At 38.9% G+C, this 27,848-nt stretch overlaps 1 protein-coding gene across 2 annotated transcripts in view; it reads right to left on the bottom strand.

The window, feature by feature from the left end:
* Nucleotides 1-25,476, bottom strand: part of LEO1 (LEO1 component of Paf1/RNA polymerase II complex) — a 49,264-nt gene extending 23,788 nt beyond the window's left edge. Inside the window, exons 1-6 of one of the 2 annotated variants that reach the window (XM_027099784.1) lie at nt 25,314-25,476; nt 11,457-12,212; nt 8,777-8,881; nt 4,742-4,836; nt 3,629-3,774; nt 2,826-2,910 (exon numbers count right to left, since the gene is read on the bottom strand). In XM_027099784.1, coding sequence (XP_026955585.1) covers nt 2,826-2,910; nt 3,629-3,774; nt 4,742-4,836; nt 8,777-8,881; nt 11,457-12,212; nt 25,314-25,371 — 1,245 coding nt within the window. In that variant the 5' untranslated portion in view covers nt 25,372-25,476. The remainder of the gene's footprint in view (nt 1-2,825; nt 2,911-3,628; nt 3,775-4,741; nt 4,837-8,776; nt 8,882-11,456; nt 12,213-25,313) is intronic. The other variant, XM_027099783.1, reaches the window with a different exon arrangement.
* Nucleotides 25,477-27,848: the final 2,372 nt, after the last annotated feature.

Genomic DNA, 27,848 nt, shown 5'->3' with positions numbered 1-27,848 from the left:
CCTTTTTGACCCACCTCCTAGAGAAATGGAAATAAAAACAAAAATGAACAAATGGGACCTAATGAAACTTAAAAGCTTTTGCACAGCAAAGGAAACTACAAACAAGATGAAAAGACAATGCTCAGAATGGGAGAAAATATTTGCAAATGAATCAACAGACAAAGGATTAATCTCCAAAATATATAAACAGCTCAATATTAAAAAAACAAACAACCTAATCAAAAAAATGGGCAGAAGACCTAAATAGACCTTTCTCTAAAGAAGACATACAGATGGCCAAGAGGCAAGCTGCTCAACATCACTGATTATTAGAGAAATGCAAATCAAAACTACAGTGAGGTATCACCTCACACTGGTTAGAATGGGCATCATCAGAAAATCTACAAACAACAAATGCTGGACAGGGTGTGGAGAAAAGGGAACTCTCTTGCACTGTTGGTGGGAATGTAAATTGATACAGCCACTATGGAGAACAGTATGGAAGTTCCTTAAAAAACTAAAAGTAGAATTACCATATGACCCAGCAATCCCACTACTGGGAAAAGAGAAAAGCATAATTCAAAAAGACACATGCACCCCAGTGTTCATTACAGCACTATTTACAATAGCCAGGTCATGGAAGGAACCTAAATGTCCATCAACAGATGAATGGATAAAGAAGACGAATGGTACATATATACAATGGAATATTACTCAGCCATAAAAAGGAACGAAACTGGGTCATTTGTAGAGACGTGGATGGACCTAGAGACTGTCATACAGAGTGAAGTAAGTCAGAAAGAGAAAAACAAATATAGTATATTAACATATATATGTGGAATCTAGAAAAATGGTACAGATGAACCAGTTTCCAAGGCATAAATAAAGACAATGATGTAGAGAACAAACATATGGACACCAAGGGGGGAAAGCATAGGGGCGGGGTGGAAGGGGAGGATGAATTGGGAGATTGGGATTGACGACATATATACACTAATATGTATAAAATAGATAACTAATAAGAACCTGCTGTATAAAAAATAAATAAAATTTTTTAAAATAAAAAAGTCTGTTATACACTGACATTTTGTACTCTAAGCACCAAGGTTTTAGAGTAAACTACTTATTTCTAAACTCTGATGCCTACACTACAGTCTGATTTACATGGTCTTAAAATACAGATACATTGACACTTGCTGATGTATCATGACAGAACGTGAGGGGAAAATGCAAAAATCAATAAAAAGTACACAAATAAGGCACTATCACATTAATTTATATAAATGGTGAGAAAGAAAGGCAACAGAATAATGCCAGAGGTACTAAAACAGGCTTGAAAAATTCACAGTGCTCAGCCTAAATCAACAGATACACATGTTCTGAGGAAAGATATTAAGAGATAACCTAATGGAGACCAGGGTGGGGTTTGGGGTGGGGAAGCAAGGGGAAGAACAGCAAAACCTCAAAAACAGTCTAAGTACTATTCTTATTAATTGTCTGACCTTGACCAAGTTAATGGTGCCTGTTTATCTCCATTTTTTCATTTGATTTGCATTTCCATTAAGAGGGAGGAGTAATGACATTTCACTGAAAAGCTTTGGAAGCCCATGGATTTTAGGGAAGCCATCATATATCAAGGTTCTTTAGGTGCTTGCGGATCTATCACACTTGAAGATATGGAATTACTCTAAAATTTCAGCCCCTGAATTCAAAGAATGCCAGACTGCCACTTCTTAATATTTTAACACCATGTACAACATCCACCAGGAAAAAAAAAAAAAAGTATTTACAGGAAATCCTTCAGATTTAAGAATTTTAAATGCATAGCTCCAATTTCAGTATCATGAGTTCAACTGGTTCCTGTTTTTTGTTTTTTAATTAATTAATTTATTTATCTATGTTTGGCTGCATTGGGTCTCCGTTGCTGCACACGGGCTTTCTCTAGTGCAGCAAGCTGGGGCTACTCTTCATTGCAGTGCGTGGGCTTCTCATTGCGGTGGCTTCTCTTGGTGCAGAGCACGGGCTCTAGGTGTGTGGGCTTCAGTAGTTGTGGCACGTGGGCTCAGTAGTTGTGGCTCAAGGGCTCTAAAGCGCAGGCTCAGTAGTTGTGGCGCACAGGCTTAGTTGCTCCACGTCATGTGGGATCCTCCCAGACCAGGGATCGAACCCATTTCCCCTGCATTCTCAGGCAGATTCTTAATCACTGCCCCACCAGGGAAGTCCCAACTGCTCCTTGTTCTTTGCTACAACTCAGCTCTAAAGCATCTGCTTAAACTTACATCCTCCTTGGTTAAAGGAAGATTACAGGCCGTCCTTGGATAGAGGTAACCAGATAGTACAAGGTATCAAAGAGAAGCATTAGGAATTTAGTACAATAAAAATCTCTTCTAATAGTGAACAAGAACAATCGGAAGAATACAAAGACAGCCATATGGTAAAGTGTTAGGTACTAGAGATAAATTCTCCTTTTGTATCTGATTTGTTTATCCATAGATCAAAGAGCCTAAAGAAATTCCCCTTGCAGGAATTTGTTAGAACTTAACCCACAGTACGTATGGCGATAGCTGCTCTAAACACCAAACCCCAGTACAACTTATTCTGAAGAAAGTAGCTAATAACTTTTTTAAAGCATCAAAAAAGTTTAACACTGAGAAAAGTAACAGAAAAGTGACACCTTATACAGAGAAAAAGCTACGTATTTTCTTTCTAAAGATATTCTGAAAAGGTAGATAATTTGTTTGTTGATAAAACAAGAAACATAAAAAATCATTTTCAAAAGCTCAAGTCCCAAGTTAATATTCCCAGGTTTTACTTTATAAAAGAAAAAAAAAAGCACAGAATAGTACCTTTAATTTTAACCTGGTTCTACCTTCTTCATCCAGCATTTCCTCATCTTCAAATTCATCTTCATAATATTGAGGATCAAAAGGTCTACAAATTGTTTTTAAAATAAACTATTAATCACATTTTGTAAGAAATATCATTACTGTTATATAATGCAACTCTAAAAAATCACAATAATTAAAAATCATAATGGTCAACTATAAGGAAGCATTCAAATTACTGCACCTTCTTGAAATTTGGTGTTAATACATATTGCTTGAAATAAAGTGCAAGCAAGGCTAAACATTCAAACTATTCTTTATTCTTATATGTCTTCCGAAGAGTACACCACACATACTCTAGCTTTCCACATCATTTTGCTTAGGGAAAAAATTTTAAATTACACAAGAGCTTGCATGTTACTTAGTGAATAATACCTATCAACACTGTTTAACCGTCCAAAACCATTAGTTCTTCTAGATCCACAATGACTGCTACAGTAGACATTGGCAGTTTCTCTAGCAAACTTCACCACTCTCAGTTCCAGCTTTTTCAGGGATCCATTAGTCAGAAACAACCAAAGACTTGTGGTGTCTGTTAATTCATAAGAAATACCAGACTGCTAAAAACAATTACAAGCATTAAAAGTCTCCTTTACCAATAGTCCATACTTTTTCTATCACAGTATATACTTGATTTATTTTTTCAGAGCTACATAACCAGTTTTCCATTTTGTGATTAGTCAACTCATACAAAATAAGAAAAATATCAACATTCTACATATCTCTATCCAACATTAAAAAACACTATTAACTGATCCCCTTACCTGGGCTCTACACTGAGAAAGTTGGGCAGCTTAACAAAATACAAGTCATTTCCTAAATCAGTGTTTACTTTGGGTATTTCTACTTCTATTCTGGTCTCAGGAATTGGCTCCTCCTCCTGTTGATCCTGAGGCAATCCATTTTCATCCTAGTGAAAGAGTCACAGAATTTTAGATCTTGATGGGACCTTAGAGGTGGTCTAGCTCAACTTCCACACTTTAATTGCTTAGGCAGATAAGAAGTATAATGAGACATGACTTTAGGGCTAACATCCATCCCTACCAACCAACTCCCCAAAAACTGCATGCAAAACAAGATCTGTTTGAAGGCATCAATATAAGAAAATATCTCTTTTGTGATAAATCTACCTTCCACATATTCACTGATATAAGTGTGAAATTAATCAGCACTTCAATATGAAGTCACTCTATCAATTAAAATCAGAGAAGATTATCAACAAAACACAAAAAACATTTAAACCAATCGTTCTCAATTCACAGGTCCTTGCAGTCTAGTCTCTTAAGGTATGGCGCTAACCTCATGCTGGGCAGTTCTTTTTCTTTCTTGCTTTCTTTCTTTTTCTTATCCATTTTTTCCCAGTGATAACATCTTGCAAAACTATAGAGCAATATCACAACCAGGAGACTGACCCTGATACAGGCAGACACAGGACATTTCCATCACCACAAAGATTCATGCTGCCCTTTTACAGCCACATCCACTTCCCTCTTGCCCTCATCCCTCCTTAATCTCCATTAATCTCTTCTCCATTTCTACAATTCTGTCATTTCAAGAATGTTATATAAGTGAATTCATACAGTATGTAACCTTTTGGGACTGGCTTTTTCTCACTCAGCGTAATTCCCTGGAACTTCATCTAAGTTGCTAACGTATATCAATAGTTAAATCCTTTTCGTTGCTCAGTAGTATTCCGTGGATGGATGTGCCATGGCAGTTATTTCTAATCCTCCTTATAACCAAGTGTTCCCTAATTAACTGAGAATGTCATCTGTTTGTTGTATTTTCATACTGCAATTCATTTATCGACTTCCTCTTCCCAGCATAGAAGACAGATTTAATACCCTCCTCCAATTCTCACTGGTAATTCTACTTACAACAGGCTGTCCTGGAGTGGGTGGTTTATCTTCCCCATCACTCCCTGAAGATATATCATCTGCACCTCCAAAGAGATCCATGGTTCCACTATTATCTTCCATATAGGAGAAAAAAATGCTTAGTATTAATATCTGTAACAATGATTCTTCAAAGCTATCACTTCAACATATTCCCAAGGTTTCTAGACCAAGCACCCAGAAACCACTCAAACACAACTCTGAGCCTGGCTCTCAAAGATCTGACAAGAATGTCTGTGGAGAGGGAAGGGGGCAAATCCAGTGAAGGGCAAAGCTGCACAGGAGGCACTCCTTTCTCCCTTCACTCATGCATCCTTGTTCTTCCACTTTCCTCTATTCCCCAGAAGCCCAAAAATATCCTCCTACAATCTAGATACTCAAATTTGGGGCTTAAGCACTCTACACAGGCCTATTCTCTATAGAGTCCCTCAAGTTTTAAAATTACAGGTCCATGTCTACCCAGGTCCCCCTCCTCTCAAGCAGAACTTCACCCAGGTATAGGCAAAACAACAACATCAACAACCATCTGTAATAAATCAATAAATCAAGGTGGGGTAGTAGAGGAGATGACAGGAAGATAGGAGGGCAGTCAAAAAGAAGACTGCTTGAAATTGGGGTTATAAAAGAGTTATGATTATTGGTAATGACATGATCTAGGATAAAACCATGGGAGTGAGTTACTGAGACAAGGTGAAGGACAGATCACTGAAAAAGAAGAGGCAACAAAAAAAAAAAAGAAGAGGCAACCTATTAGAATGGCCAAAATTCAGAACCCTGACAACACCAAATGCTGACAAAAATGTGGAGCAACAGGAACTCTCATTCACTGATGGTGGGAATGCAAAATGGTACACCCACTTTGGAGGACAGTCTGGCAGTTTCTTACCAAACTAAACATACTCTTACCACATGCCCCAGAAATTGTGCTCCTTGGTATCTGCCCAAAGGATCTGCAAATTTACATCCACACGAAAACTTGCACACGAATGTTTATAGCAGCTTTACTCATAACTGCCAAAACTCAGAAGCAACCAAGATGTTCTTCAGTAGGTGAATGGATAAACTGGTACTTCCAGACAATGGAATACAGGAACACCTCAGAGACATCTTGGGTTTGGTTCCAGACCACCACAATAAAGTGAATATTGCAATAAAGTAAGTCACATGAAATTTTTGGTTTCCCAAGGCATATAAAAGTTGTATTTACACTATGCAGTAGTCTGTTAGGTGTGCAAATGCATTATGTCTAAAAAAATGTACATATCTTAATTTTAAAACACTTTAAATTTTAAAATTATTTAAAAATTATGAAATATTTTATTGCTAAAAAATGCTAACCATCATCTAAGCCTTCAGTGAATCATAATCTTTTTGCTGGTGGAGGGTTTGAAATATCACAAGAATTATCAAAATGTGACACAGAGATATGACATAAGCAAAAGCTGTTAGAAAAATGGCGCCAACAGACTTGCTCAATGCACAGTTATCACAAACCTTCAATTTGCAAAGGACACAGTATCTGAGACGCACAATAAACTGAAGTGCAATATTACAAGGTATGCCTACATTACTCAGTGCTAAAAATAAATGAGCTGTAAAACCATGAACGACATGGAGGACACTTAAATACATATTACTAAGTGAAAGAAGCCAATCTAAAAAGGCTACTTACTATATGATTCCAACTATGACATTCTGGAAAAGGCAAAACTATGGAGACAGTAAAAAGATCATTGGTTGCCAGAGGTTAGGCAGGAGGGAGGGATGAACAGGCAGAGCACGGAGAATTTTAGGACAGTGAAACTATTCTGTATGACATGAAGATGGTGGATCCATGTCATACATTTTTCCAAACCCATAGAATGTACAATACCAAGAAGTGAACCGTAATGTAAACTATGGGTTTTGGGTGATTACAATATGTCATTGTAGGTTCATCAATTGTAACAAATGTACCATTCTGGTGGAGGACGTTGATAGTGGGGCAAGCTATGCATGAGTGGGGGTAGGGCATACATGAGCAATCTCTTGCCCTCAGTTTTGCTGCAAACCTTAAATTGCTCTAAAAAAAAATTTTTTTTTTTTTAAAAAGAGGAGGAAGGAGGAAGGTCACAAGTATTGAAAAGTTCATCTATATGATAAAATCACCAAAACTACAACTCCATCCAGCAACACTCACACGTCCCCACTTGATTATTTTCTTCTTAGGTCTTATCACCATCTAACATTTCATTTACTTATTGTGCTATTATTCTCCCTACCTTACACTGACCCCACCAGAATATGGGGTCTACAAGGGAGAAGTCTTTATCTGTTTTGATTATTGCTACATTCTGAGCGCACAGAATAGTACTAGTACAAAGCAGATTCTCAATAAATAACTGTAAACAGATAAAATAATTAATATATCTAATTCTCACAACAACGCTGTTACGTGGTTAGCATCACCTCCTTCTTACAGATCAGAAAATTTAAGTGTAGTAAGTAATTAATTTGACCAAAATCATACAGTTGGAAAGTGCAAAGAACCACAAAGATTCTAACTTGGATCATCTGATTCCGAAGTCCATGTACATAGATCTAAAGATCTTTAAGTAAACCCCAGAGCTTGTTCTGTCCAGCTCTCTCCTTTTCTCTCTAGTTGACTCTCTAAATGTTTCCTTTAGTTATACTGTTACTTGTGATAATTTATATAAACTATTTAACATTAATGCCTAATTACCATTCAGCACAAAATGGTTGTGCATATCAAACTTATGTTTGCTGTAACTTTTATACTAACATCTTATCTTTACTGTATAGTAATTAGCCATTTGAAATGTAGTCACGTGAAGAGGTGAACAGGTAGATCTTTTAACCTTACAACAAACCCACCTTACCTAACACTGGGTTTTTATAAACTCTTCATCTAAACCAGAGCTTGGGGACTTCCCTGGTGGTGCAGTGGTTAAGAATCCGCCTGCCAGTGCAGGGGACACAGGTTCAATCCCTGGTCCGGGAAGATCCCACATGCCAAAGAGCAACTAAGCCCATGCGCCACAACTACTGAGCCTATGCTCTAGAGCCTGAGAGCCACAACTACTGAAGCCCGTGCACCTAGAGCCCGTGCTCTGCAACAAGAGAAGCCACTGCAATGAAAAGCCCGCGCACCGCAATGAAGAGTAGCCCCCGCTCGCCGCAACTAGAGAAAGCCTGCCCACAGCAAGAAAGACCCAATGCAGCCAAAAATAAATTAATTAATTAATTTAAATAAATAAACCATAGCTTGAAGAATATGGTTCTTCATCTGATATTAACCTATTAAGAACTTAAGAACAAGCTAACAGGCTTCCCTGGTGGCGCAGTGCTTAGAATGCGCCTGCCAATGCAGGGGACACGGGTTCGAGCCCTGGTCCGGGAAGATCACACATACCGCAGAGCAACTAAGCCCGTGTGCCACAACTACTGAGCCTGCGCTCTAGAGCCTGCGAGCCACAACTACTGAGCCCGCATGCCACAACTACTGAGCCCGCATGCCACAACTACTGAAGCCTGCGTGCCTAGAGCCTGTGCTCTGCAACAAGAGGAGCCACCACAATGAAAAGCCCACGCACCGCAACGAAGAGTAGCCCCTGCTCACCACAACCAGAGAAAGCCTGCATGCAGCAACGAAGACCCAACACAGCCAAAAATAAATAAATTTACTAAAAAAAAAAAAAAAAAAAGAACAAGCTAACAAGCTGTGCTGGAACTGTCATTATTCAAACCAAAGAATGGACATTGCCATCTCCACCTCAACCAGAGCCTCAGCCCCTAATAGCAGATTCACTCTGACTATAAATGAAGCAGGTTCTTCAACTAATTAAGTGCAAGCAGTTTCTAATATCTGTACAACTTGCCTGTATACACTAAATGTATCCACACTCTCTTCTGTGCGTCTTGCAGTCTGAGGCCAGTGCCCAGGGTTGGGAATGCACTACAGCTAAATGCAGAGAGAGGGATGGAAATACAGATATATAAAAGAAGTAATTTGAGTACCTTTTGGTACCTCAGTGTCACTATCTGCTTCTGAATCAGATGCAATTGCATTCTTGCGTTTCATTCGTAAAACTTCATCTTCACTATCACTGCCTCTTGCAGATTCTGTAAGAGGAGAATCAGAAGATCTGCATAATCACAGTCATATCATTACTTAGAATTTTGTGTTTTAAAAGCAACATTAGGAAAATAAATAAATAAATAAAAGCAACATTAGGGATAAACGAACTGTGGTACACCCATACAATGGAAAACTACTCAGTAATAAGTAAGAATGAACTACTGATACATGTAACGATTTGGGTAAGTCTCAAATGCATTACACTAAGTGAAAGAAAAAAGGTTACATACTGTATGATTCCATTTATATGATGACATTCTCAAAAAGACAAAACTACAGTGACAGAACAGAGCAGTAGTTGTCAAGGGTCACAGGTGGGGAAGTATATAACTACAGAAGGTACAGAATGAGGGAGTTTTCTAGGGTGACAGAACTATTCTGTATCTTGACTGTGGTGGTGGTTACACAAATCTATACATGCATTGACACTAACAGAACTGTACATACACACACAAAAATCAACTTACTACAGTAAATTTTAAAATAAAATTAATAAAAGGAACATTGGTTTCTGTAAGCAGAAAAACTTGGGAGAATGCAAAGAGCAGTACTGAAACTTATAATTAAATTTATATACCACTCATTACAGAAGAAAAAAAAAGAGGTAAAAATATTGCAATGGAAGAGACAAATATATCTGGATGGTACAATTATTCACCTAATTGTAAACTTCAAACATGAACCACTATAATAAAGAAGATGTGACACATATATACAATGGAATATTACTCAGCCATAAAAAGAAACGAAATTGAGTTATTTGTAGTGAGGTGGATGGACCTAGATTCTGTTATACAGAGTAAAATATGTCAGAAAGAGAAAAACAAATACTGTATGCTAACACATATATATGGAATCTAAAAAAAAAAAAAAAATGGTCATGAAGAACCTAGGGGCAGGATGGGAATAAAGATGCAGACCTACTAGAGAATGGGCTTGAGGACACGGGGAGGGGGAAGGGTAAGCTGGGACAAAGTGAGAGAGTGGCATGAATATATATACACTACCAAATGTAAACCCAATAGCTAGTGGGAAGCAGCCGCATAGCACAGGGAGATCAGCTAGGTGCTTTGTGACCACCTAGAGGGGTGGGATAGAGAGGGTGGGAGGGAGGGAGACACAAGAAGGAAGAGATATGGGGATATATGTATATGTATAGCTGATTCACTTTGTTATAAAGCAGAAACTAACACATCTTTGTAAAGCAATTCTACTCCAATAAAGATGTTAAAAAAAAAAAAAAGAACCATTGTAGAACTAGTTAAGAATTAAGCAGAATGACCAGCTACAAGATTCCTAATATGACCCTAGTTTTACATTAGCCTGCTAGTATTTGGGAAGTAGTGCATGAGCCTTAATGATTTTGGTAACAGTACAAATAACTCTACCCAGAACTAGTTACTGAGTACTTACTGCAGTCCTATAGTCTATATAGACCTATATCCATCTCTGGAAATTTTCTGATCTCCTCTCCTAAATAATGCTAAAATGTGGTGTTGAATGCTATCCTGAGGTATGTATTACAGGGGAAAAGATCCCCTCTCTCCATACTGCAGCTCTTAAGAAGACAGGATCAATATGTAATTATAATCAATCACTTATAAAAATGAAGCAATCCAGATATTAATTACTTCAGGAAGACTTCCAACCTAATCAAAGTGACTTTTATATAATACAAAAAAAGAAGATGGCTAATTGTTTTAATATTCTACATGAGAACGTGTTAACTTCAGGAGAACAGTGTAAATGACTATTATAAAACAGGGTCCAAAAGCCAAAGTTCAGCTCTGTGTTTCCTGCTGTCTTTAGGGAATGAATGTTCTGATCCAAGCACATCTCCCCAGGATGAGGACACATATGTCAAGCTATCATAGCTCATTGAGATCATCCAGCTGTGTTTTCACTTTCTGGATATTATGCTCCCCAGGTCACCTCCTGATTGTTATAATTTGGCATCCAATGTAGATTTTCCCCCAAAGGAAAGGATACAATGATAAGAGAGAAATAATTGATGCTCTTGAAACAAACAATTTTGCAATTCAATTTTTATAGTTTCCTGTGAATTTGATTAGTTTGAGCAAACTCCTTGGAGCCTGATTACCTCTGGAGGATGAAATTTTGGATCTCAAATAAACTGAGCTGGAACCTGGTGTTCACACCTCATTATAGTTACCCTATGGGGGAGGTTCAATGGTATTGGGTTTTTTCGCCCAGGCAAATCTCTTCTCACCTGAGGCATGCTCTTAGTTACCCACAAAAATGGAACTAACTATTTGATATCTAGCTACTTTAGCACTATACATCTTTCTCTAAGACTTTCCTCTTTAAATTTTTTTCTTCCTGATCTATCATATATTAAATGGAAGGGGAATAGAGAGAAATAATACATGGATTAGGAAAATGTTTAAAGGCAAAATGTATAGAGTTAAAAAAGGCTAAAATGGAGGGACAGAAGAGAAAAAACAGGGTACTAAAAGTAGGAACGTGAAAAGAATAAATGAGCCCCTGCTGTACCTGAATGCTTCTACTAAACCATTATGGTTCTCATAAATGTATTACCTGACTTATGGTCTTGCTCCTCTTCATCATCTGAATGCCTGTGTTCTTCATCCGAGGCCTGTGGCCTTTCGTCATCAGAATTTTGCATTTTCTCCTCATCAGACATCTGTGGCCGCTCTTCATCATCAGAATTCTGTTTCTCGTCATCATTATCAGAAGCTGCTGGCCGTTCATCATCAGAATTAGCCTTCTCCTCCTCAGACAGTTGTTGTCTCTCATCATCTGAAAGCTGAGGCCTCTCCTCATCATCTGTGTTCTGCATTTTCTCATCATCATCAGAATTCTGCAGTTTATCTTCATCAGATCCTTGTGCCCTCTCCTCATCATCAGAATTTTGTATCTTTTCATCATCTGACTGGTCACTTTTATCTTCTCTGCACCATTTTTCATCATCTGAATGTGTTTTTTCAGAACCTTCCACTTCTGAGTGATGGCTCCCTCCATCTGATCTATGACCTTCATCGTCATCGTCATTGTGGGCTTCTGATCCACTGTGCTGATCTACATCTGAGGGATCATTGTCTTCATGGTCAGAACGCTCAGAAGCTTCTGATCTATTGTCTGATCCTTCAGAGTGATTATCACTCCCACTGTGATGAGAAGCTCCCTCATCCTCACTGTCATCTCCAAACAGTTCCTTATTACTTGGTTTTCCTGAGTCATCTCTTTCATCTTGATCACTTTCACTTCCAGAGGCATTACTGCCAGAAGCAACATTCTCTTGATCAGAATCTGAGCCTGATCCAGAATCAGAATCTATGGGATCATATAAACACAGGGTGATGTAAGCAAAAAAAGCAGAATAAGCAACACCAAAAGTCCATCCCAACATAAAAGCAATGAAAAAACTTGTCAAAAGCTGTTAGCATCTATTTTCTCAGACTCTGGAAACTAACTAAAAGTTGCAGCAACCAGGAGAATGCTTAACAAGAAAAAAAAGCTGAGTCTCAGTAAGAAAAAAGGGGTGTTTTAACATACCCCCCCACCCCCAACCCACCCCTTGGTCAAGGGTACCTTGACAATAATAGCCCAAATTTCTGGTGCATGTACCATTAATGGAGGAAGCAGAAGGCACCTCATTTGCAAAGAATCATGGTTGTTAGTTTTGATCTGTCTGGTGGATCACTGAAAGGACTGGCTCAAAAGGCTTGACTTTATCTCACCTAACTTGGAACTCTCTTGTTGCTAAGGAAGCTACCTGAGAGTGTTGGTCAAAAACATTTACAGGCAAATGTATTAGTTGCCTCTGTATGGGAAAATGGAAAGCAGTTGAGGCAAACAACAGACTAACTAAAAAGCTTGGGAGAAAAGGCTGAGGAATGACAAAATACAAGGGTTTTTAAAAGCTTCCACAATAAACGAAAAAAAAAAGAAAAGAAAAGGAAAAACACCACCCACATATTCTTACTGACCTGAAAAGCCATGCACTTGCCCAGGGCTGTGCACATGCTCAAGAAAGAACCAAGAAGGCCCTAAACTCTCACTTCCAGCTGACCTTCAGGCTCTGTGCAAGCAGGAAATGAAGGCAAAGACACAGGTTGTAAACAACCTGGTTGAGTGTTGAAAGCATGCCCTAACACACACACAGAGCCAACCTGCAAAGGCTGAGAGTTTTTCGTTATTGTTTTTGTTTCTTTTTGTGGCATTTAAGGAAATCTCTGTCCAATCACTAGCTGACCACTAAGCTAATGGAACAGAGACTTTAGTGGCTATACACAACAGACTGCAGACTTTACAAAATCAGTTCAAAAGAGTCAATAAACAATAACTACTACAACAAAGAGCAACAACAAATGCTGGGGGGGGGGGAGAGAGTGCTGTCCTGAGTAACCACATTATAATATTCAAAATGTCCATATATCAACAAAAAATTATAAGGCCTGCAAAGAAAGAAGGAAGCATGGCCCATACATATGAAAAAAGGCTACACACCGTCCCTGAAGAAGCCCAGTCAATGAAAATGATGTCTTACAAAATAGAGAATATCAATAAAAAGACAGATATTATAAAAAAAGAACCGAACAGAAATTCTGGAGTTGGAAAGTACAATAACTGAAATGAAAAATTCACTAAAGGGACTGAACAGCAGATGTGAGTAGGAAGAAAAAAGAATCAGGAAACTTTAAGATACATCAAATGAGGGCTTCCCTGGTGGCACAGTGGTTGAGAGCCTGCTTGCCGATGCAGGGGACATGGGTTCATGCCCCGGTCCGGGAAGATCCCACATGCCGCGGAGCGGCTGGGCCCGTGAGCCATGGCCACTGAGCCTGTGCGTCCGGAGCCTGTGCTCCGCAACGGGAGAGGCCACAACAGTGAGAGAGGCCCATGTACCGCAAAAAAAAAAAAAAAAAAAAAAGGTACATCAACTGAGATTATCCAGTCTGGTGAACAAAAAGAGAAAAGAATGAAGAAAAATGAAAAGTCTAAAGACTTGTGAGAAACCAGCAAGTGTACCAATCTATGCATAATGGGAGTTCCAGAAGAAGAGAAAAAAGAGAAAGGGACAGAAAGAATATTTGAAGAAATAATAGCCAAAAACTTCCCAAATTTGAAGAAAGACATCGACGTACACATACAAGTTGATCAACAAATACCAAGTAGGATAAAGTTAAAGAGAGCCACACCTAGACACATCATTATCCAACTGTCTAAGACAAAGAAAAAATCCTGAAAGCAGCAAAGCAACAGGTCCCATACAAAGGGATCTTCAATAAAGATAACAGTTGATTTCTCATCAGAAACCATAAAAACCAGGAGGCGGTGGTATGAAATATTCAAAGTGCTGAAAGAAATACTGTCAACCAAGAATTCTATATCCAGCAAAACTATCCTTCAAAAATGAAGGAATTATGAGCAACAACAACAAAAGATAAATTGGATTTCCTCAAAATGAAAAGCTTTTATGCAAGAAAGGACATTATCAAGAAAGTGAAAAAACAGCTTACAGAATGGGAGAAAATATTTGCAAACCATATATCTGTCAAGTATATGTATATACTTACAGTATAGTATCCAGAATATATAAAGAATGTTTACAACCAAAAGACAAAAACCCATTTGAAAAATAGACATTTCTGCATAGTTACACAAATGAAACAAGTACATGAAAAGATGTATCATTAGCCTCAATATCATTAGCCTTTAGGAAATGGAAATCAAAACCACAATTAGATATCACTAGACACCAACAGCAATGGCTGTATTTTAAAGAGCAGGGTGGGGGGGAAGTAAAATAAGTATTGGCAAGGATATGAAGAAATAGAACACTCAAACACTGCTAGTGGTAATTTAAAATGGTCCAGCTGCTATAAAAAATGGTTCGGTTGTTTCTCAAAAAGTAAAACAAAGAATTACCATATGACTCAGCAATTCCACTCCTATATATATACCCAAAAGAACTGAAAACAGGCACTCACACAAGTACTTGTACACAAATAGCATCACTATTTAAAAGTCAAAAGATGGAAATAACCCAATGTCCATGAACAGCTGGATAAACAAATTGGGATATATACACAGAGTGGAATACTATTCAGTCATTAAAAAGATATGAAGTACTGATACATACTACAATGTGGATGAACTTCAAAAACATGATGGTAAGAGATAGAAATCAGACACAAAGGGCCACATGTTAGGAATTCCCTGGTGGTCCAGTGGTTAGGACACCACATTCTCACTGCCAAGGGCCCGGGTTCAATCCCTGGTTGGAGAACTAAGATCCCACAAGCTGTGAGGCGCAGCAAAAAAAAAAAAAAAAAAAAAAAAAAAGCCACATGTTTTATGATTCCATTTGTATGAAATGTCCAGAATAGATAAATCCATAAATGCAGAAAGCAGACTGATGGTTCATGGGGGCTAGCAAAGGGAGCAAATGGCAAGTAACTACTTAATGGGTATGGCGTTTTATTTTGAGGTGATGAAAATGTTTCAGAACTAGACAGAGATAGTGGCTACACAACATTTTAAAGGTACTAAATACCACTGAATTGTTCACTTAAAAATGACATATTCAGGGACTTCCCCAGTGGTCCAGTGGTAAAGAATGCACCTTCCAATACAGGAGACTCGGGTATGATCCCTGCTCAGGAAACTGAGATCCCACATGCCACAGGGCAACTAAGCCCTCGCGCCACAACTACCGAGCTCGTGCGCCTCAATGAGGGAGCATGCATGCTGCAAACTACAGAGTCCATGCATCCTGGAGCCCATGTGCCACAACTAGAGAAAGAAAAAAATGGCATATTCTGCAACCAAACTGAAAAGAAGTAGAACTGTCACTATTTGCAGATGACATGATATTATATATAGAAAATCCTAAAGACTCCACCAGAAAACTGTTAGAACTAATAAATAAATTCAATAAAGTTTCAGGATACAAAATCAATATACAGTTGTGATTCTATACACTAATAATGAGCTATATGAAAGAGAAATTAAGAAAATAATCCCATTAACGATTGTATCAAAAAAAGTAAAATACTTAGGAATAAATTTAACCAAAAAGGTGAAAGACCTGTACGCTGAAAACACTGATGAAAGAAACTGAAGAAGATACAAATAAATGGAAAGGTATTCCACGCTCATGGATTGGAAGAATCAATACTGTTAAAATGTCCATACTACCCAAAGCAATCTACATATTGAACACAATCCCTATAAAACTTCCAATGGCATTTTTTCACAGAAATAGAACAAAGAATTCTAAAATTTGTATGGAACAAAAAAAAACCCCAAATAGCCAAAGCAATCTTGAGATAAAAGAATAAAGCTGAAGGCATCATGCCCTTGATTTCAAACTGTATTACGGACACAAAAATCCATGGAACAGAATAAAGAGCTCAGAAATAAACCCACACATATATGGTCAATTAATTTACAACAAAGGAACCAAGCCAAGAATACACAATGGGGAAAGGATAGTCTCTTCAATAAATGGTGTTGGGAAAACTGGACAGCAACATGCAAAATAATGAAACTGGACCACTATCTTACACCATATACAAAATTTAACTCTAAATGGATTAGACTTAAATTTTAGACGTGAAACCATAAAACTCCTAGAAGAAAACAGGCAGTAAGCTCCTTGACATGGTCTTGGTTATCATTTTTTGGATTTGACACCAAAAGTAAAGGCAACTAAAGCAAAAATAAACAAGTGTGACACATCAAACTAAAAAGCTTCTACACGGCAAAGGAAGCCATCAACAAAATGAAAAGGCAGGGCTTCCCTGGTGGCGCAGTGGCTGAGAGTCCGCCTGCCGATGCAGGGGACACGGGTTCGTGCCCCGGTCCGGGAGGATCCCACATGCTGCGGAGCGGCTGGACCCGTGAGCCATGGCCGCTGAGCCTGCGCGTCTGGAGGCTGTGCTCCACAACGGGAGAGGCCACAACAGTGAGAGGCCCGTGTACCGCAAAACAAAACAAAACAAAACAAAACAAAAATGAAAAGGCAACCTACTGAATGGGATAAAATATTTGCAAATCATATATCTGATAAAGGGTTAATATACAAAATATGTAAAGAACTCATACTATTCAGTAGCAAACAAACAAACAATACAATTAAAAAATGGGCAGAAGACCTGAATAGACACTTTCCTAAAAAAGACAGATGGCCAACAGGTACATAAAAAGATGCTCAACATCACTAATCAGAGAAATGAAAATCAAAACCACAGTTAGAATGGCTATTTTCAAAAAGACAAGAAGTAACAAGTGTTGGAGAGGATGTGGAGAAAAGGGAACACTTGTAATTGTTGGTGGGATTGTAAAGTGCTGCAGTCACTATGGAAAACATTATGGAAATGCTTCAGAAAAAGAACAGAACTACTATATGATCCAGCTATTCCACTTCTGGGTATTTACCCAAAGAACACAGAAATACTAATTTGAAAAGATATATGCATGTCTATGTTCATTGCAGCATTACTTACAATAGTCAAGATATGGAAACAACCTAAGTGTGCATCTAGAGATAAATGGACAAAGAAAATGTGGTGTATGTATACAATAAAATACTATTCATGCCACTGTAAATATGACATATATATATATAATGGAACATTATTCAACCATAAAAAAGAAGGAAAGCTTGGGAATTCCCTGGTGGTCCAGTGGTTAGGACTGGGTGCTTCCATGGCAGGGGGCCTGGGTTCAATCCCTGGTTGGGGAACTAAGATCCCACAAGCCATGTGGCACAGCCAAAGAAAAAAGGAAGGAAATCTTGCTGTTTACAACAACATGCATGGATCTTGAGGGCATTATGCTAGGTAAAATAAGCAGACAGAGGAAGACAAATACCGTATATATGATATCACTTATATGTGGGATCTAAAAAAACAAAGCTCATAGATACAGAGAATAAATGAGGGAAGGGGGAGAGGTGGGCAAAATGGGTGAAGGGAGTCAGAAGATACAAACTTCCAGTTATAAAAAAAATAAGTCATGGGGATGTAATATACAGCATGATGACTACAGTTAATAGACTGTATTGCATATTTGAAAGTTGCTAAGAGAGTAGATTTTAACAGTTCTCATCACAGTAAAATAAATTCTGTAACAAGGTATGGTGACAAATGTTAACTAGACTTACTGTGGTGATCATTTCACAATATGTATAAATATCAAATCATTATGTTGTACACATGGAACTAATGTTGTATGTCAATTATACCTTAATAAAAATAAAATAAGATGGTAAATTGTATGTTATGTAAATCTCACCTCAATAAAAACAAATTTAGAGTTTGTTGCCAGTGCCCTACAAGAAATGCTAAAGGGACTCCTTCAGGCCGAAATGAAAGGACAATGGGCAGTAACTTGAATCCACAAGAAGAAATAAAGAACACCAGTAAAGGTAACTAAATAGGTGAGTATAAAGGTCAGTATTAATGAATTTCTAGTTAGTGACTCCTCTTTTTTCATAAGATTTAATTTAAAAGACAATTATATAAAACAATAATTATAAATCTACATCACTGGGCAGTGTATAAAGATGTAACTTGTGACAACAATAAAAAGTTGAGAGGACGAAGCTATATAGAAAAAAAGTTTTTGTATACTATTGAAATTAAGTTGGTATTAATACAAACTAGATTGTTAGAAATTAAGATTAATTGTAGTCACCAGAGTAACCATTAAGAAAGTTACTAAAACTAAAAATATACAAAGAAACAGGAAGGGAATCGTAACAGTACACTACAGGAAAAGCAGTCATAAAGGAAGACAGTAATAAGAAGAATTGAGGAAGAAAAAACATGACATAGAAAACAAACATCAAAATGGCAGAAGTCCTTCTTACTGGTAATTACTTTAAACATAAATCAACTTCTCCAATGAAAAGGCAGAAATTGGCAGGATGAATTTAAAAAATGATCCATCCTGGGACTTCCCTGGTGGCACGGTGGTTAAAGAATCCGCCTGCCAATGCAGGGGACACAGGTTCGAGCCCTGGTCCGGGAAGATTCCACATGCCGCGGAGCAACTAAGCCTGTGCACCACAATTACTGAGCCTGCACTCTAGAGCCCACAAGCCACAGCTACTGAAGCCCATGCGCCTAGAGTCCGTGCTCTGCAACAAGAGAAGCCACCGCAATGAGAAGCTCACGCACTGCAACAAAGAACAGCCCCCGCTCCCTGCAACTAGAGAAAGCCCACATGCACCAACAAAGACCCAACGCAGCCAAAAATAAATAAATATTTTTTTTAAAAAAGATCCATCTATATGCTGTCTACAGGACAGTATAACAGTAGTTATACTGTTTATATAGTATAACTATATTAGTAGTTATACTAATATCAGGCAAAATAAGTCTTAAGAAAAATTGTTACAAAAGACAAAAAAGGACATCATAAAGTGATAAAAGGGTCAATCCAACATGAAGATATAATTTAAAACATATATGCACCTGCATGTAAATCAATGAAGTTACAACACCCTCACACCGTACACAAAAATAAACTCAAAATGGCTTAAAGACTTAAACATAAGACATGACACCATAAAACGCCTAGAAGAGAACACACGCAAAAAATTCTGACATAAATCGTACCAATGTTTTCTTAGGTCAGTCTACCAAGGCAATAGAAATAAAAGCAAAAATAAACAAATGGGACCTAATCAAACTTACAAGCTTTTGCATAGCAAAGGAAACCATAAGCAAAATGAAAAGACAACATACAGACTGGGAGAAAATATTTGCAATTGATGTGACCAACAAGCGCTTAATTTCCAAAATATACCAATAGCTCATACAACTCAATAACAAAAAAACAAACAACCCAATCAAAAAATGGGCAGAAGATCTAAACAGACATTTCTCCAAAGATGACATACAGATGGCCAACAGGAACATGAAAAGATGCTCAACGTGGCTAATTATTAGAGAAATGCAAATCAAAACTACAATGAGGTACCACGTCACACCAGTCAGAATGGCCATCATTAAAAAAGGCTACAGATGGGCTTCCCTGGTGGCGCAGTGGTTGAGAGTCTGCCTGCCGATGCAGGGGACATGGTTCGTGCCCCGGTCCGGGAAGATCCCACATGCCGCGGAGCGGCTGGGCCCGTGCGCCACGGCCGCTGAACCTGCGCGTCCAGAGCCTGTGCTCCGCAACGAGAGAGGCCACAACAGTGAGAGGCCCGCGTACCGCAAAAAAAAAAAAAAAAAGTCTACAGATAACAAATGCTGGAGAGGGTGTGGAGAAAGGAAACCTTCCTACAGTGTTGGTGTGAAAGTACATTGGTGCAGCCACTATGGAGAACAGTATGGAGGTTCCTCAAAAAACTAAAAGCAGAGTGGCCATATGATCCAGCAATGCTACTCCTCGGCAAATATCCGGACAAAACTATAATTCAAAACGATAGATGCACTCCTATGTTCATAGCAGCACTGTTCACAATAGCCAAGACATGGAAACAACCTAAATGTCCATAGATAGATGAATGGATAAAGAAGATGTGAGAGACATATATATATATATATGATATATATATAAATATCATATTTATGTATACACACACACATATATACACAATGGAATATAAAAAAAGAATGAAATAATGCCATTTGCAGCTACATGGATGGACCTAGAGGTAATCCTACTAAGTGAAGTAAGTCAGAAAGAAAAAGACAAATACCATAGGATATCACTTATGTGTGGAATCTAAAATATGACACAAATGAACTTATCTATGAAACAGAAAAAGACTCACAGGCATAGAGAACAGACCTGTGGTTGCGAAGGGGGAGTGGGGGTGGGAGAGGATTGGATTGAGAGTTTGGGACTAGCAGATGCAAACTATTATATACACTGAGTTGGCCACAAAGTTCATTCGGTTCTAAGTAAAAATAAAACACACATTTTTCATTTTCACCAAGAACTTTATTAAATGTATTCATTAACCGAACGAACTTTTTGGCCAACCCAACAGAATGAATAAACAACAAGGTCCTATTGCATAGCACAGGGAACTATATTCAATATCCTGTAATAAATCATAATGGAAAAGAATATTAAAAAGTATGTAATATATATGTATATGTATATATGTATAATATATAACTGAATCACTGTGCTGTACACCAGAAACTAACACAACATTGTAAATCAACTACACTTCAATAAAATATATATATATATGTATATGCACCAAAAGAAAAAAAAAAACACCAACAGAATTGAAGGAAGAAATAGTTCAACAGTAACAACTGGAAACTTCAAATACCCCACTTTCAATAATGGTCAGAACAAAAAGAAGATCAGTAAGGAAACAGAGGACTTGAACAATGCTATAAAACAACCAGACATAATAGACATCAGTAGAACTCTCCACTCAACAGTAGAATATACATTCTTCCCAACTGCACATGCAACATTCTCCAAGACAGACCATAATTTTAGGACACAAAACAAGTCTCAATAAATTTGAAAAGACTAAAATAATACAAAGTATGTTCTCTGACCACAACAGAATGAAACTGAAATCAATCACAGAAAAAAATCTGGAAAATTCACAAATATGTGGAAATTAAACAATGCACTCAAACAATCAAGGGTGCAAAGAAGAAATCACAAGGGAAATTAGAAAATATTTTGACATCAATGAAAATGATAACAAAGCCTACCAATACTTAAGGGATGCAGGGAAAGCAGTGCTAAAAAGGAAATTTGTAGGGCTTCCCTGGTGGCACAGTGGTTAAGAATCCGCCTGCCAATGCAGGGGACATGGGTTCGATCCCTGGTCCGGGAAGATCCCACATGCCGCGGAGCAACTAAGCCCATGTGCCAAAACTACTGAGGTTGTGCTCTAGAGCCCGCAAGCCACAACTGAAGCCTGTGCACCTAGAGCCCATGCTCCGCAACAAGAGAAGCCACCGCAATGAGAAGCCCGCGCACCGCAACGAAGAGTAGCCCCTGCCCGCCGCAACCAAAGAAAGCCCACGCGCAGCAACGAAGACCCAATGCAGCCATAAATAAATAAATAAACAAATAAATTAATTTTTTAAAAAAAGGAAATTTGTAGCTGTAAACACATACATTAAAAAACAAAACAGGGCTTCCCTGGTGGCGCAGTGGTTGAGAGTTCGTCTGCCGATGCAGGGAGCGCGGGTTCGTGTCCCGGTCCGGGGAGATCCTGCATGCCGCGGAGCAGCTGGGCCCGTGGGCCATGGCCGCTGGGCCTGCGCGTCCAAAGCCTGTGCTCCGCGGCGGGGGAGGCCACAACAGTGAGAGGCCCGCATACCACACACACACACACACACAAAAAACTCAAACTGATAATCTAACCTTTCACTTTAAGGAACTAGAAAAAGAAAACTATACTCAAAGCAAGCAGAAGGAAAAAAAATAATAAAGATTAGAGCAGAGATAAATAAAATACAGAAAAAATAATAGAATCAATGAAACCAAAAGCTCATTCTTTAAAAACTTAGGATTGACACACCTTTAGCTAAGCTGACCAAGGGAAAAAAAAAACCCTCAAATTACTAAAATCAGGAATGGAAGTGGGGATTTTACCTCTAATTTTTCAGAAAATAAGACTAAAAGAGAACACTATAAACAACTGTAAACCAACAATTAGATAATTTAGATGAAATGGATTAATTCCTAGAAATACACAATCTACCAAAACTGACTCAAGATGAAACAAAATCTGAATAGACCTATAACAAGTAGAGTTTGAATCAGTAATCAAAAAGTTTCCAACAAAGAAAAGCCAGGACAAAATGGTTTCACTGGTGAATCCTATCAAACATTTAGAGAAGAATTAATCCCTATCCTTCTCAAACTCTTCCAAAAACTTGAGTAAAGGGAACACTTCCTAACACATTCTAAGCCAGCATTACCCCAATACCAAAGCCAGACGAAAAATCACAAAAAAGGAAAACCACAGACCAATATCCCTCATAAATATGTATGCAAAAATAGTATCAAAATACTAGCAAACCAAATCCAACAACATATTAAAAGGATATACACCATGACCAAGTGGAATTTACCCTAGGAATACAAGACTGATTCAACATCTAAAAATCAAAATGAAACACAATATTAATAAAGGAAAAAATTTTGATCATCGTAATTGATGCAGAAGAGACATTTGATAAAATTCAACACCCTTTCATGATAAAACGACTCAACAAACTAGGAATCGAAGGTAATTATCTCAACGTAATAAAGGGCATCTACAAAAAACCAACAGCTAACATCATATGTAGTGGTAAAGAAATGGATGCTTTTTCCCAAAGATTAGGAAAAAGAAAAAGATGTCCACTCTCACCCTTCTATTCAACATTATACAGAAAGTTCTAGCTGGGGTAATTAATCAAGAAAAAGAAATAAAAGGCATCGAAATTGGAAAGGAAGAAGTAAAACCATCTCTACTCACAGATGACATGATCTTACATGTAGAAAATCCTAAAGAATACACACACACCCCAAACAACTATTAGAGCTAATATATTACACATGGTTGCAGGATACAAAATTAGCAAACAAAAATCAGCTGTATTTCTATAATTAGCAATGAACTATCCAAAAATGAAATTAAGAAAACAATTCCACTTGCAACAGTATCCAAAATGAAATATTTAGGAATAAATTTAACCTAGGAAGTGCAGGACTTATACAATAAAAACTACAAAACATTGTTGAAAGAAATTAAAGAAGACCTGGCACATTTATACATGAAAGAAACACACTGGGCCTAGGTAGGAATTCTACCCACTGTTATACCAAGAAATCTGTCAAGTGTAGTTATTTTCTACCTCTGTCTTAGCCCAGGGAAATAATTAAATATGATGATATAACAGGAGTTACCTTGCCACATCCATCCTAAGTTCAGGACCAACAGCAACCTTCAAGGACAGATTTGGAAGTAAATCCTAGAGAGTTCTATAATTTAATGGTAAGAGAGAAGAATGCAGCAGTAGACTTACAAGAAGGTAAAACATGAAGCCCAGAGAAGCAACCATCTCCATACATCACTTCCCCATACCCTGAGTTTGCAATGGGAAAGCACTGCAGGGTACCTCTACTATTGCTTCTATCCAATTTGCTTCCCATCCAATTATTTATCAAGTATGCATTAAGCACTGACGTAAGCTGAGGGCGGGCGGGGGGAGGACAATCTTTTCATCATTATATCCCCTATATCTAGCAAAGTAGCTGAAACATGACAGGGGATCTATAAATGCTGAATGAACAACTTCATGGAAGTGAGTCACAGGAGGGTTCACATGGTTCTGTGCCTTGAAGGGTGAAAGGGATACGGACAAGTACAGATGAAGGGGAAAGGAAAACAACAGCAAAGTGAGTGGAACAAGAATATACTGGGCTCTATACTTCCAGACATCCTGACTAGAAAGAACATTCTGGATGTCCATCCTGGTAGAGCCCTCACACTAGACTTCCACCTGGTGCTCCCTTAACTATACTCTAAAAAGTATTAATAAACTGAAGCTGGAGAAAGAAAAAAACAACCACGATAATGCACTATGCTAAGGAAAAAAGTAGGTACTACATTACTTTGAGCCTGGGGACTCGCAAGAATTCTGAACTTGGTCTTGGGCCCCTTCTGACTTCAAATATCTCCTATTCATATTTCAAACTCAAATACCCACTCTGTGCCAGAAAGACTTCCTTGCACCATAAACATACACTCACTAATTCATTTCTGCATCAAATCCTTCATCCCTTCTCTCCAAACACAGACCTCCTACGCTCCCCCATCTAATACCACCGACTCAAGAAATTATCTAGAGTTTCTGCACAGGCTCTCGGAGGACACATTATCTTCTGCGTGTAACGCCTACATGCAGCCCTACCTCGGTATCCGTCCCAATCTCCTCACCCAGACATCTCAAACTCCCCAACACGCCACGCTCTGGTTTCATTCAAGAGGGCATTCTGAGCCCCTCTGCAAATTTGCCCATCCCATCCCCATGTTCCTGAACACCTAATTTCCATTCATTCACAAGAGCCCTTACTCTGCGCTGGCCTGTGCAAGGCAGGACAGAGCAGGACTCCAAGCTTCCTCCTCCGGCTGCGCTGGCTTGCCCGGCCTCCACCCCTGCCCCGCGCCCCCTTCGCTCCACACGCTCCCAGGCACGGCTTGCTCCATGGACACCAAAAACCTCGAGGTACACACTCTGCGTCTGTCACTTCATTCCCGCCCTCCGGGAGGAGGCTGGCACCGCCGGGAGTGCAGGGGCAGCTGGGGCAGGAGTGCAGGAAGAGCCATCACTCGCCCGCGGCGCCGGAGCGCTCGCAGACCCGGAACCGGACCGCTGTTGAGCTCCCGCCGCAGAAGCCCCGCCACTCTCGCCTCCACCCAAGCCCAGATGACCCCACCTTTACGCTCAGCATCGCTGTCGGCGTCGCTCCCGAATAGATCCTCCATATCCGCCATTGCCGCGCACGTCAGCTGTCTTCACCGGGGGCGGCTCCGCCGCTGTCTTTACGGCACGGAACCAACGAAACGCGACAGTGTCGCAAAGATTCGCTAAAAATCTTTTAGCTTTTCAGCTACATAGTATAGCGTGCGCAGTGAAGCTGCACTTCTCGGCTCTCTTACGTCAGCAACCCTGCCCTTTCGTCAATATCTGTTCATATTCGTGAGGATTCTCATCGGGGTACACCCGGTCTGGGTATCAGTGGAGCGGGCCGCAGTTGGGGGCTCCCCAGAGGGCCTGGGACCGTGTTAAACCTGCCAGGAGTCAGGCCTGAAGTCCTTTGTTTCGTATTGATCAGGGGTTCTCAAATTGTTGCAAACTCCAAAGTGCTTTTGTTTCTGTGGGTTATATCTATTGCTATTTACTGTAATAGTAATTAAGGCAGAAATTTTTTAAACTCGTTTAAAAATAATAAACAGGTTAACATAAATAGCATTTAAAAATTTTAACCGACTGTATTTTTTCTAAAACAAAACGAAAAAAAATTGAGTGGAATTGTTTTAGTTTTGAAAATATCTTTAGTGTCTGTCTCAAATGAAAACAGATGAATTCTCATACCTGCTTCTATATTCAATCTTTTGAGAAAGGTTTTGGTTGAAGCTTATGAAGAAAATCAGACCTAACACACGTATGTATGTGATTGGGAAAGGGAGGGCCTCTCGTACACCCAAAAGGGTCTTCTTCGGTCCACTCTTTAACAACTGCAGCTTTAGAGCAGTGTATTTCAAACATCAAAATTGTCCCATCCTAACCCGGTATACACTTTTATGTATAAAATTGAAATAAATAATTCACAAAACAATACCGATTACTAAGATGCAGTCTGAGATTTCCTATTCTTTTATTCTATTTCAGCTTGTTTTTAATGCTGACAGGTGGTGCATCCACTAAATTGATTTCGTGATTTACGAATGGGTTGCAGCTGGCAGCTAGAGAAACACTATTCAGAGGGTTCCATTGGCTTGTTTATTTTTTCGGGAAAAAGTTTAATTTTGCTAGGAAATGTGGCTATACTTGTACCTTGTAAAATCTGACAGTAATAGAATTTTCATAATAGGTCAGTGCTAGATAAACCCTCTTGCTTTACAGAAGCTCAAAGAAATGAAGTGACTTGCACATGTTAAACAACTAGATCGTTTTTAGGAAGCTTAAATTTTTAGTTGTCAAAAATGTACATCCTGGGGTTTCCCTGGTGGTACAGTGGTTAAGAATCCGCCTGCCAAAACATGGGACACGGGTTTGAGCCCTGGTCTGGGAAGATCCCACATGCCTCGGAGCAACTAAGCCCATGCGCCACAACTACTGAGCCTGCACTCTAGAGCCTGTGAGCCACAACTGCTGAGCCCACATGCCACAACTACTGAAGCCTGTGCACCTAGAGCCTGTGCTCCACAACAAGAGATGCCACTGCAGTGAGAAGCCCGCACACAGCAACAAAGAGTAGCCCCCACTCACCTCAACTAGAGAAAGCTCATGCAACAACAAAGACCCAACACAGCCAAAAATAAATAAAATAAATAAAAATTTTTTTAAAAATGTACATCCTGTGTTAAGATCTTACCTGATTAGCCCAGGTAAGGGTTGGTTGGTTGGTTGGTTGGTTTTCAATATGAGGGTTTTGATCTTGGACAAGCAACAGTATATTTTTAGTTTGGAGGTTATGAGATATATTTTTTTTGCAAATAGGAGTGACTGACAGGGTTCAAATGGATAAGAAGTGGGACTGAGTATGTTATCCTAGAGCTATTGTGTATAAAGTGGATGATGTAAGAGTAGGTAGATGGGATCATGTTAAAACTTTCTGGAATACTGGAAAAACAAGTATATTCTATTTGATTGTGATTCAGTTTCATTTTCATTTGGAATACTATCCTTGAAAAGTGCATTGAGGACTTCCCTGGTGGCACAGTGGTTAAGAATCCGCCTGCCAACGCAGGGGACACAGTTTCGATCCCTGGTCCAGGAAGATCCCACGTGCACGGAGCAACTAAGCCCATGCACCACAACTACTAAGCCTGTGCTCTAGAGCCCACGAGCCACAACTACTGAGCCCACACGCCTAGAGCCTGTGCTCTGCAACAAGAGAAGCCACCGCAATGAGAAGCCCGTGCACTGCAACGAAGAGTAGCTCCCGCTCACCGCAACTAGAGAAAGCCTGCGCGTAGCAACAAAGACCCAACACAGCCAAAAAAAAAAAAAAAAAAAGTGCATTGATTAAATCTTAACAAATTGAATTACAGTGAGGCCTGCTGAATCACCCTAACCATATTCTTGACTAGCAGAATTAATGTGTTTATCCCATATGAATAGTGCAAAACAAATAACTTCTGGTTCTTTGTTTTTGCTATACTTTGTGCTGACCACTGCTCTTCAAGTTGTCTTTCTTCAGACAGGATATAATACATTCATTCAATTAGATTTCAACTAAATCAAT

This window comes from Aethalodelphis obliquidens, unplaced genomic scaffold (genome assembly GCF_003676395.1).
Source record: "Aethalodelphis obliquidens isolate GAN/ISIS:26980383/991018 unplaced genomic scaffold, ASM367639v1 scaffold142, whole genome shotgun sequence".
Taxonomy (NCBI): domain Eukaryota; kingdom Metazoa; phylum Chordata; class Mammalia; order Artiodactyla; family Delphinidae; genus Aethalodelphis; species Aethalodelphis obliquidens.
Note: the sequence above shows the minus strand (reverse complement) of the source record. Positions and strands in the feature narration are given on the sequence as shown.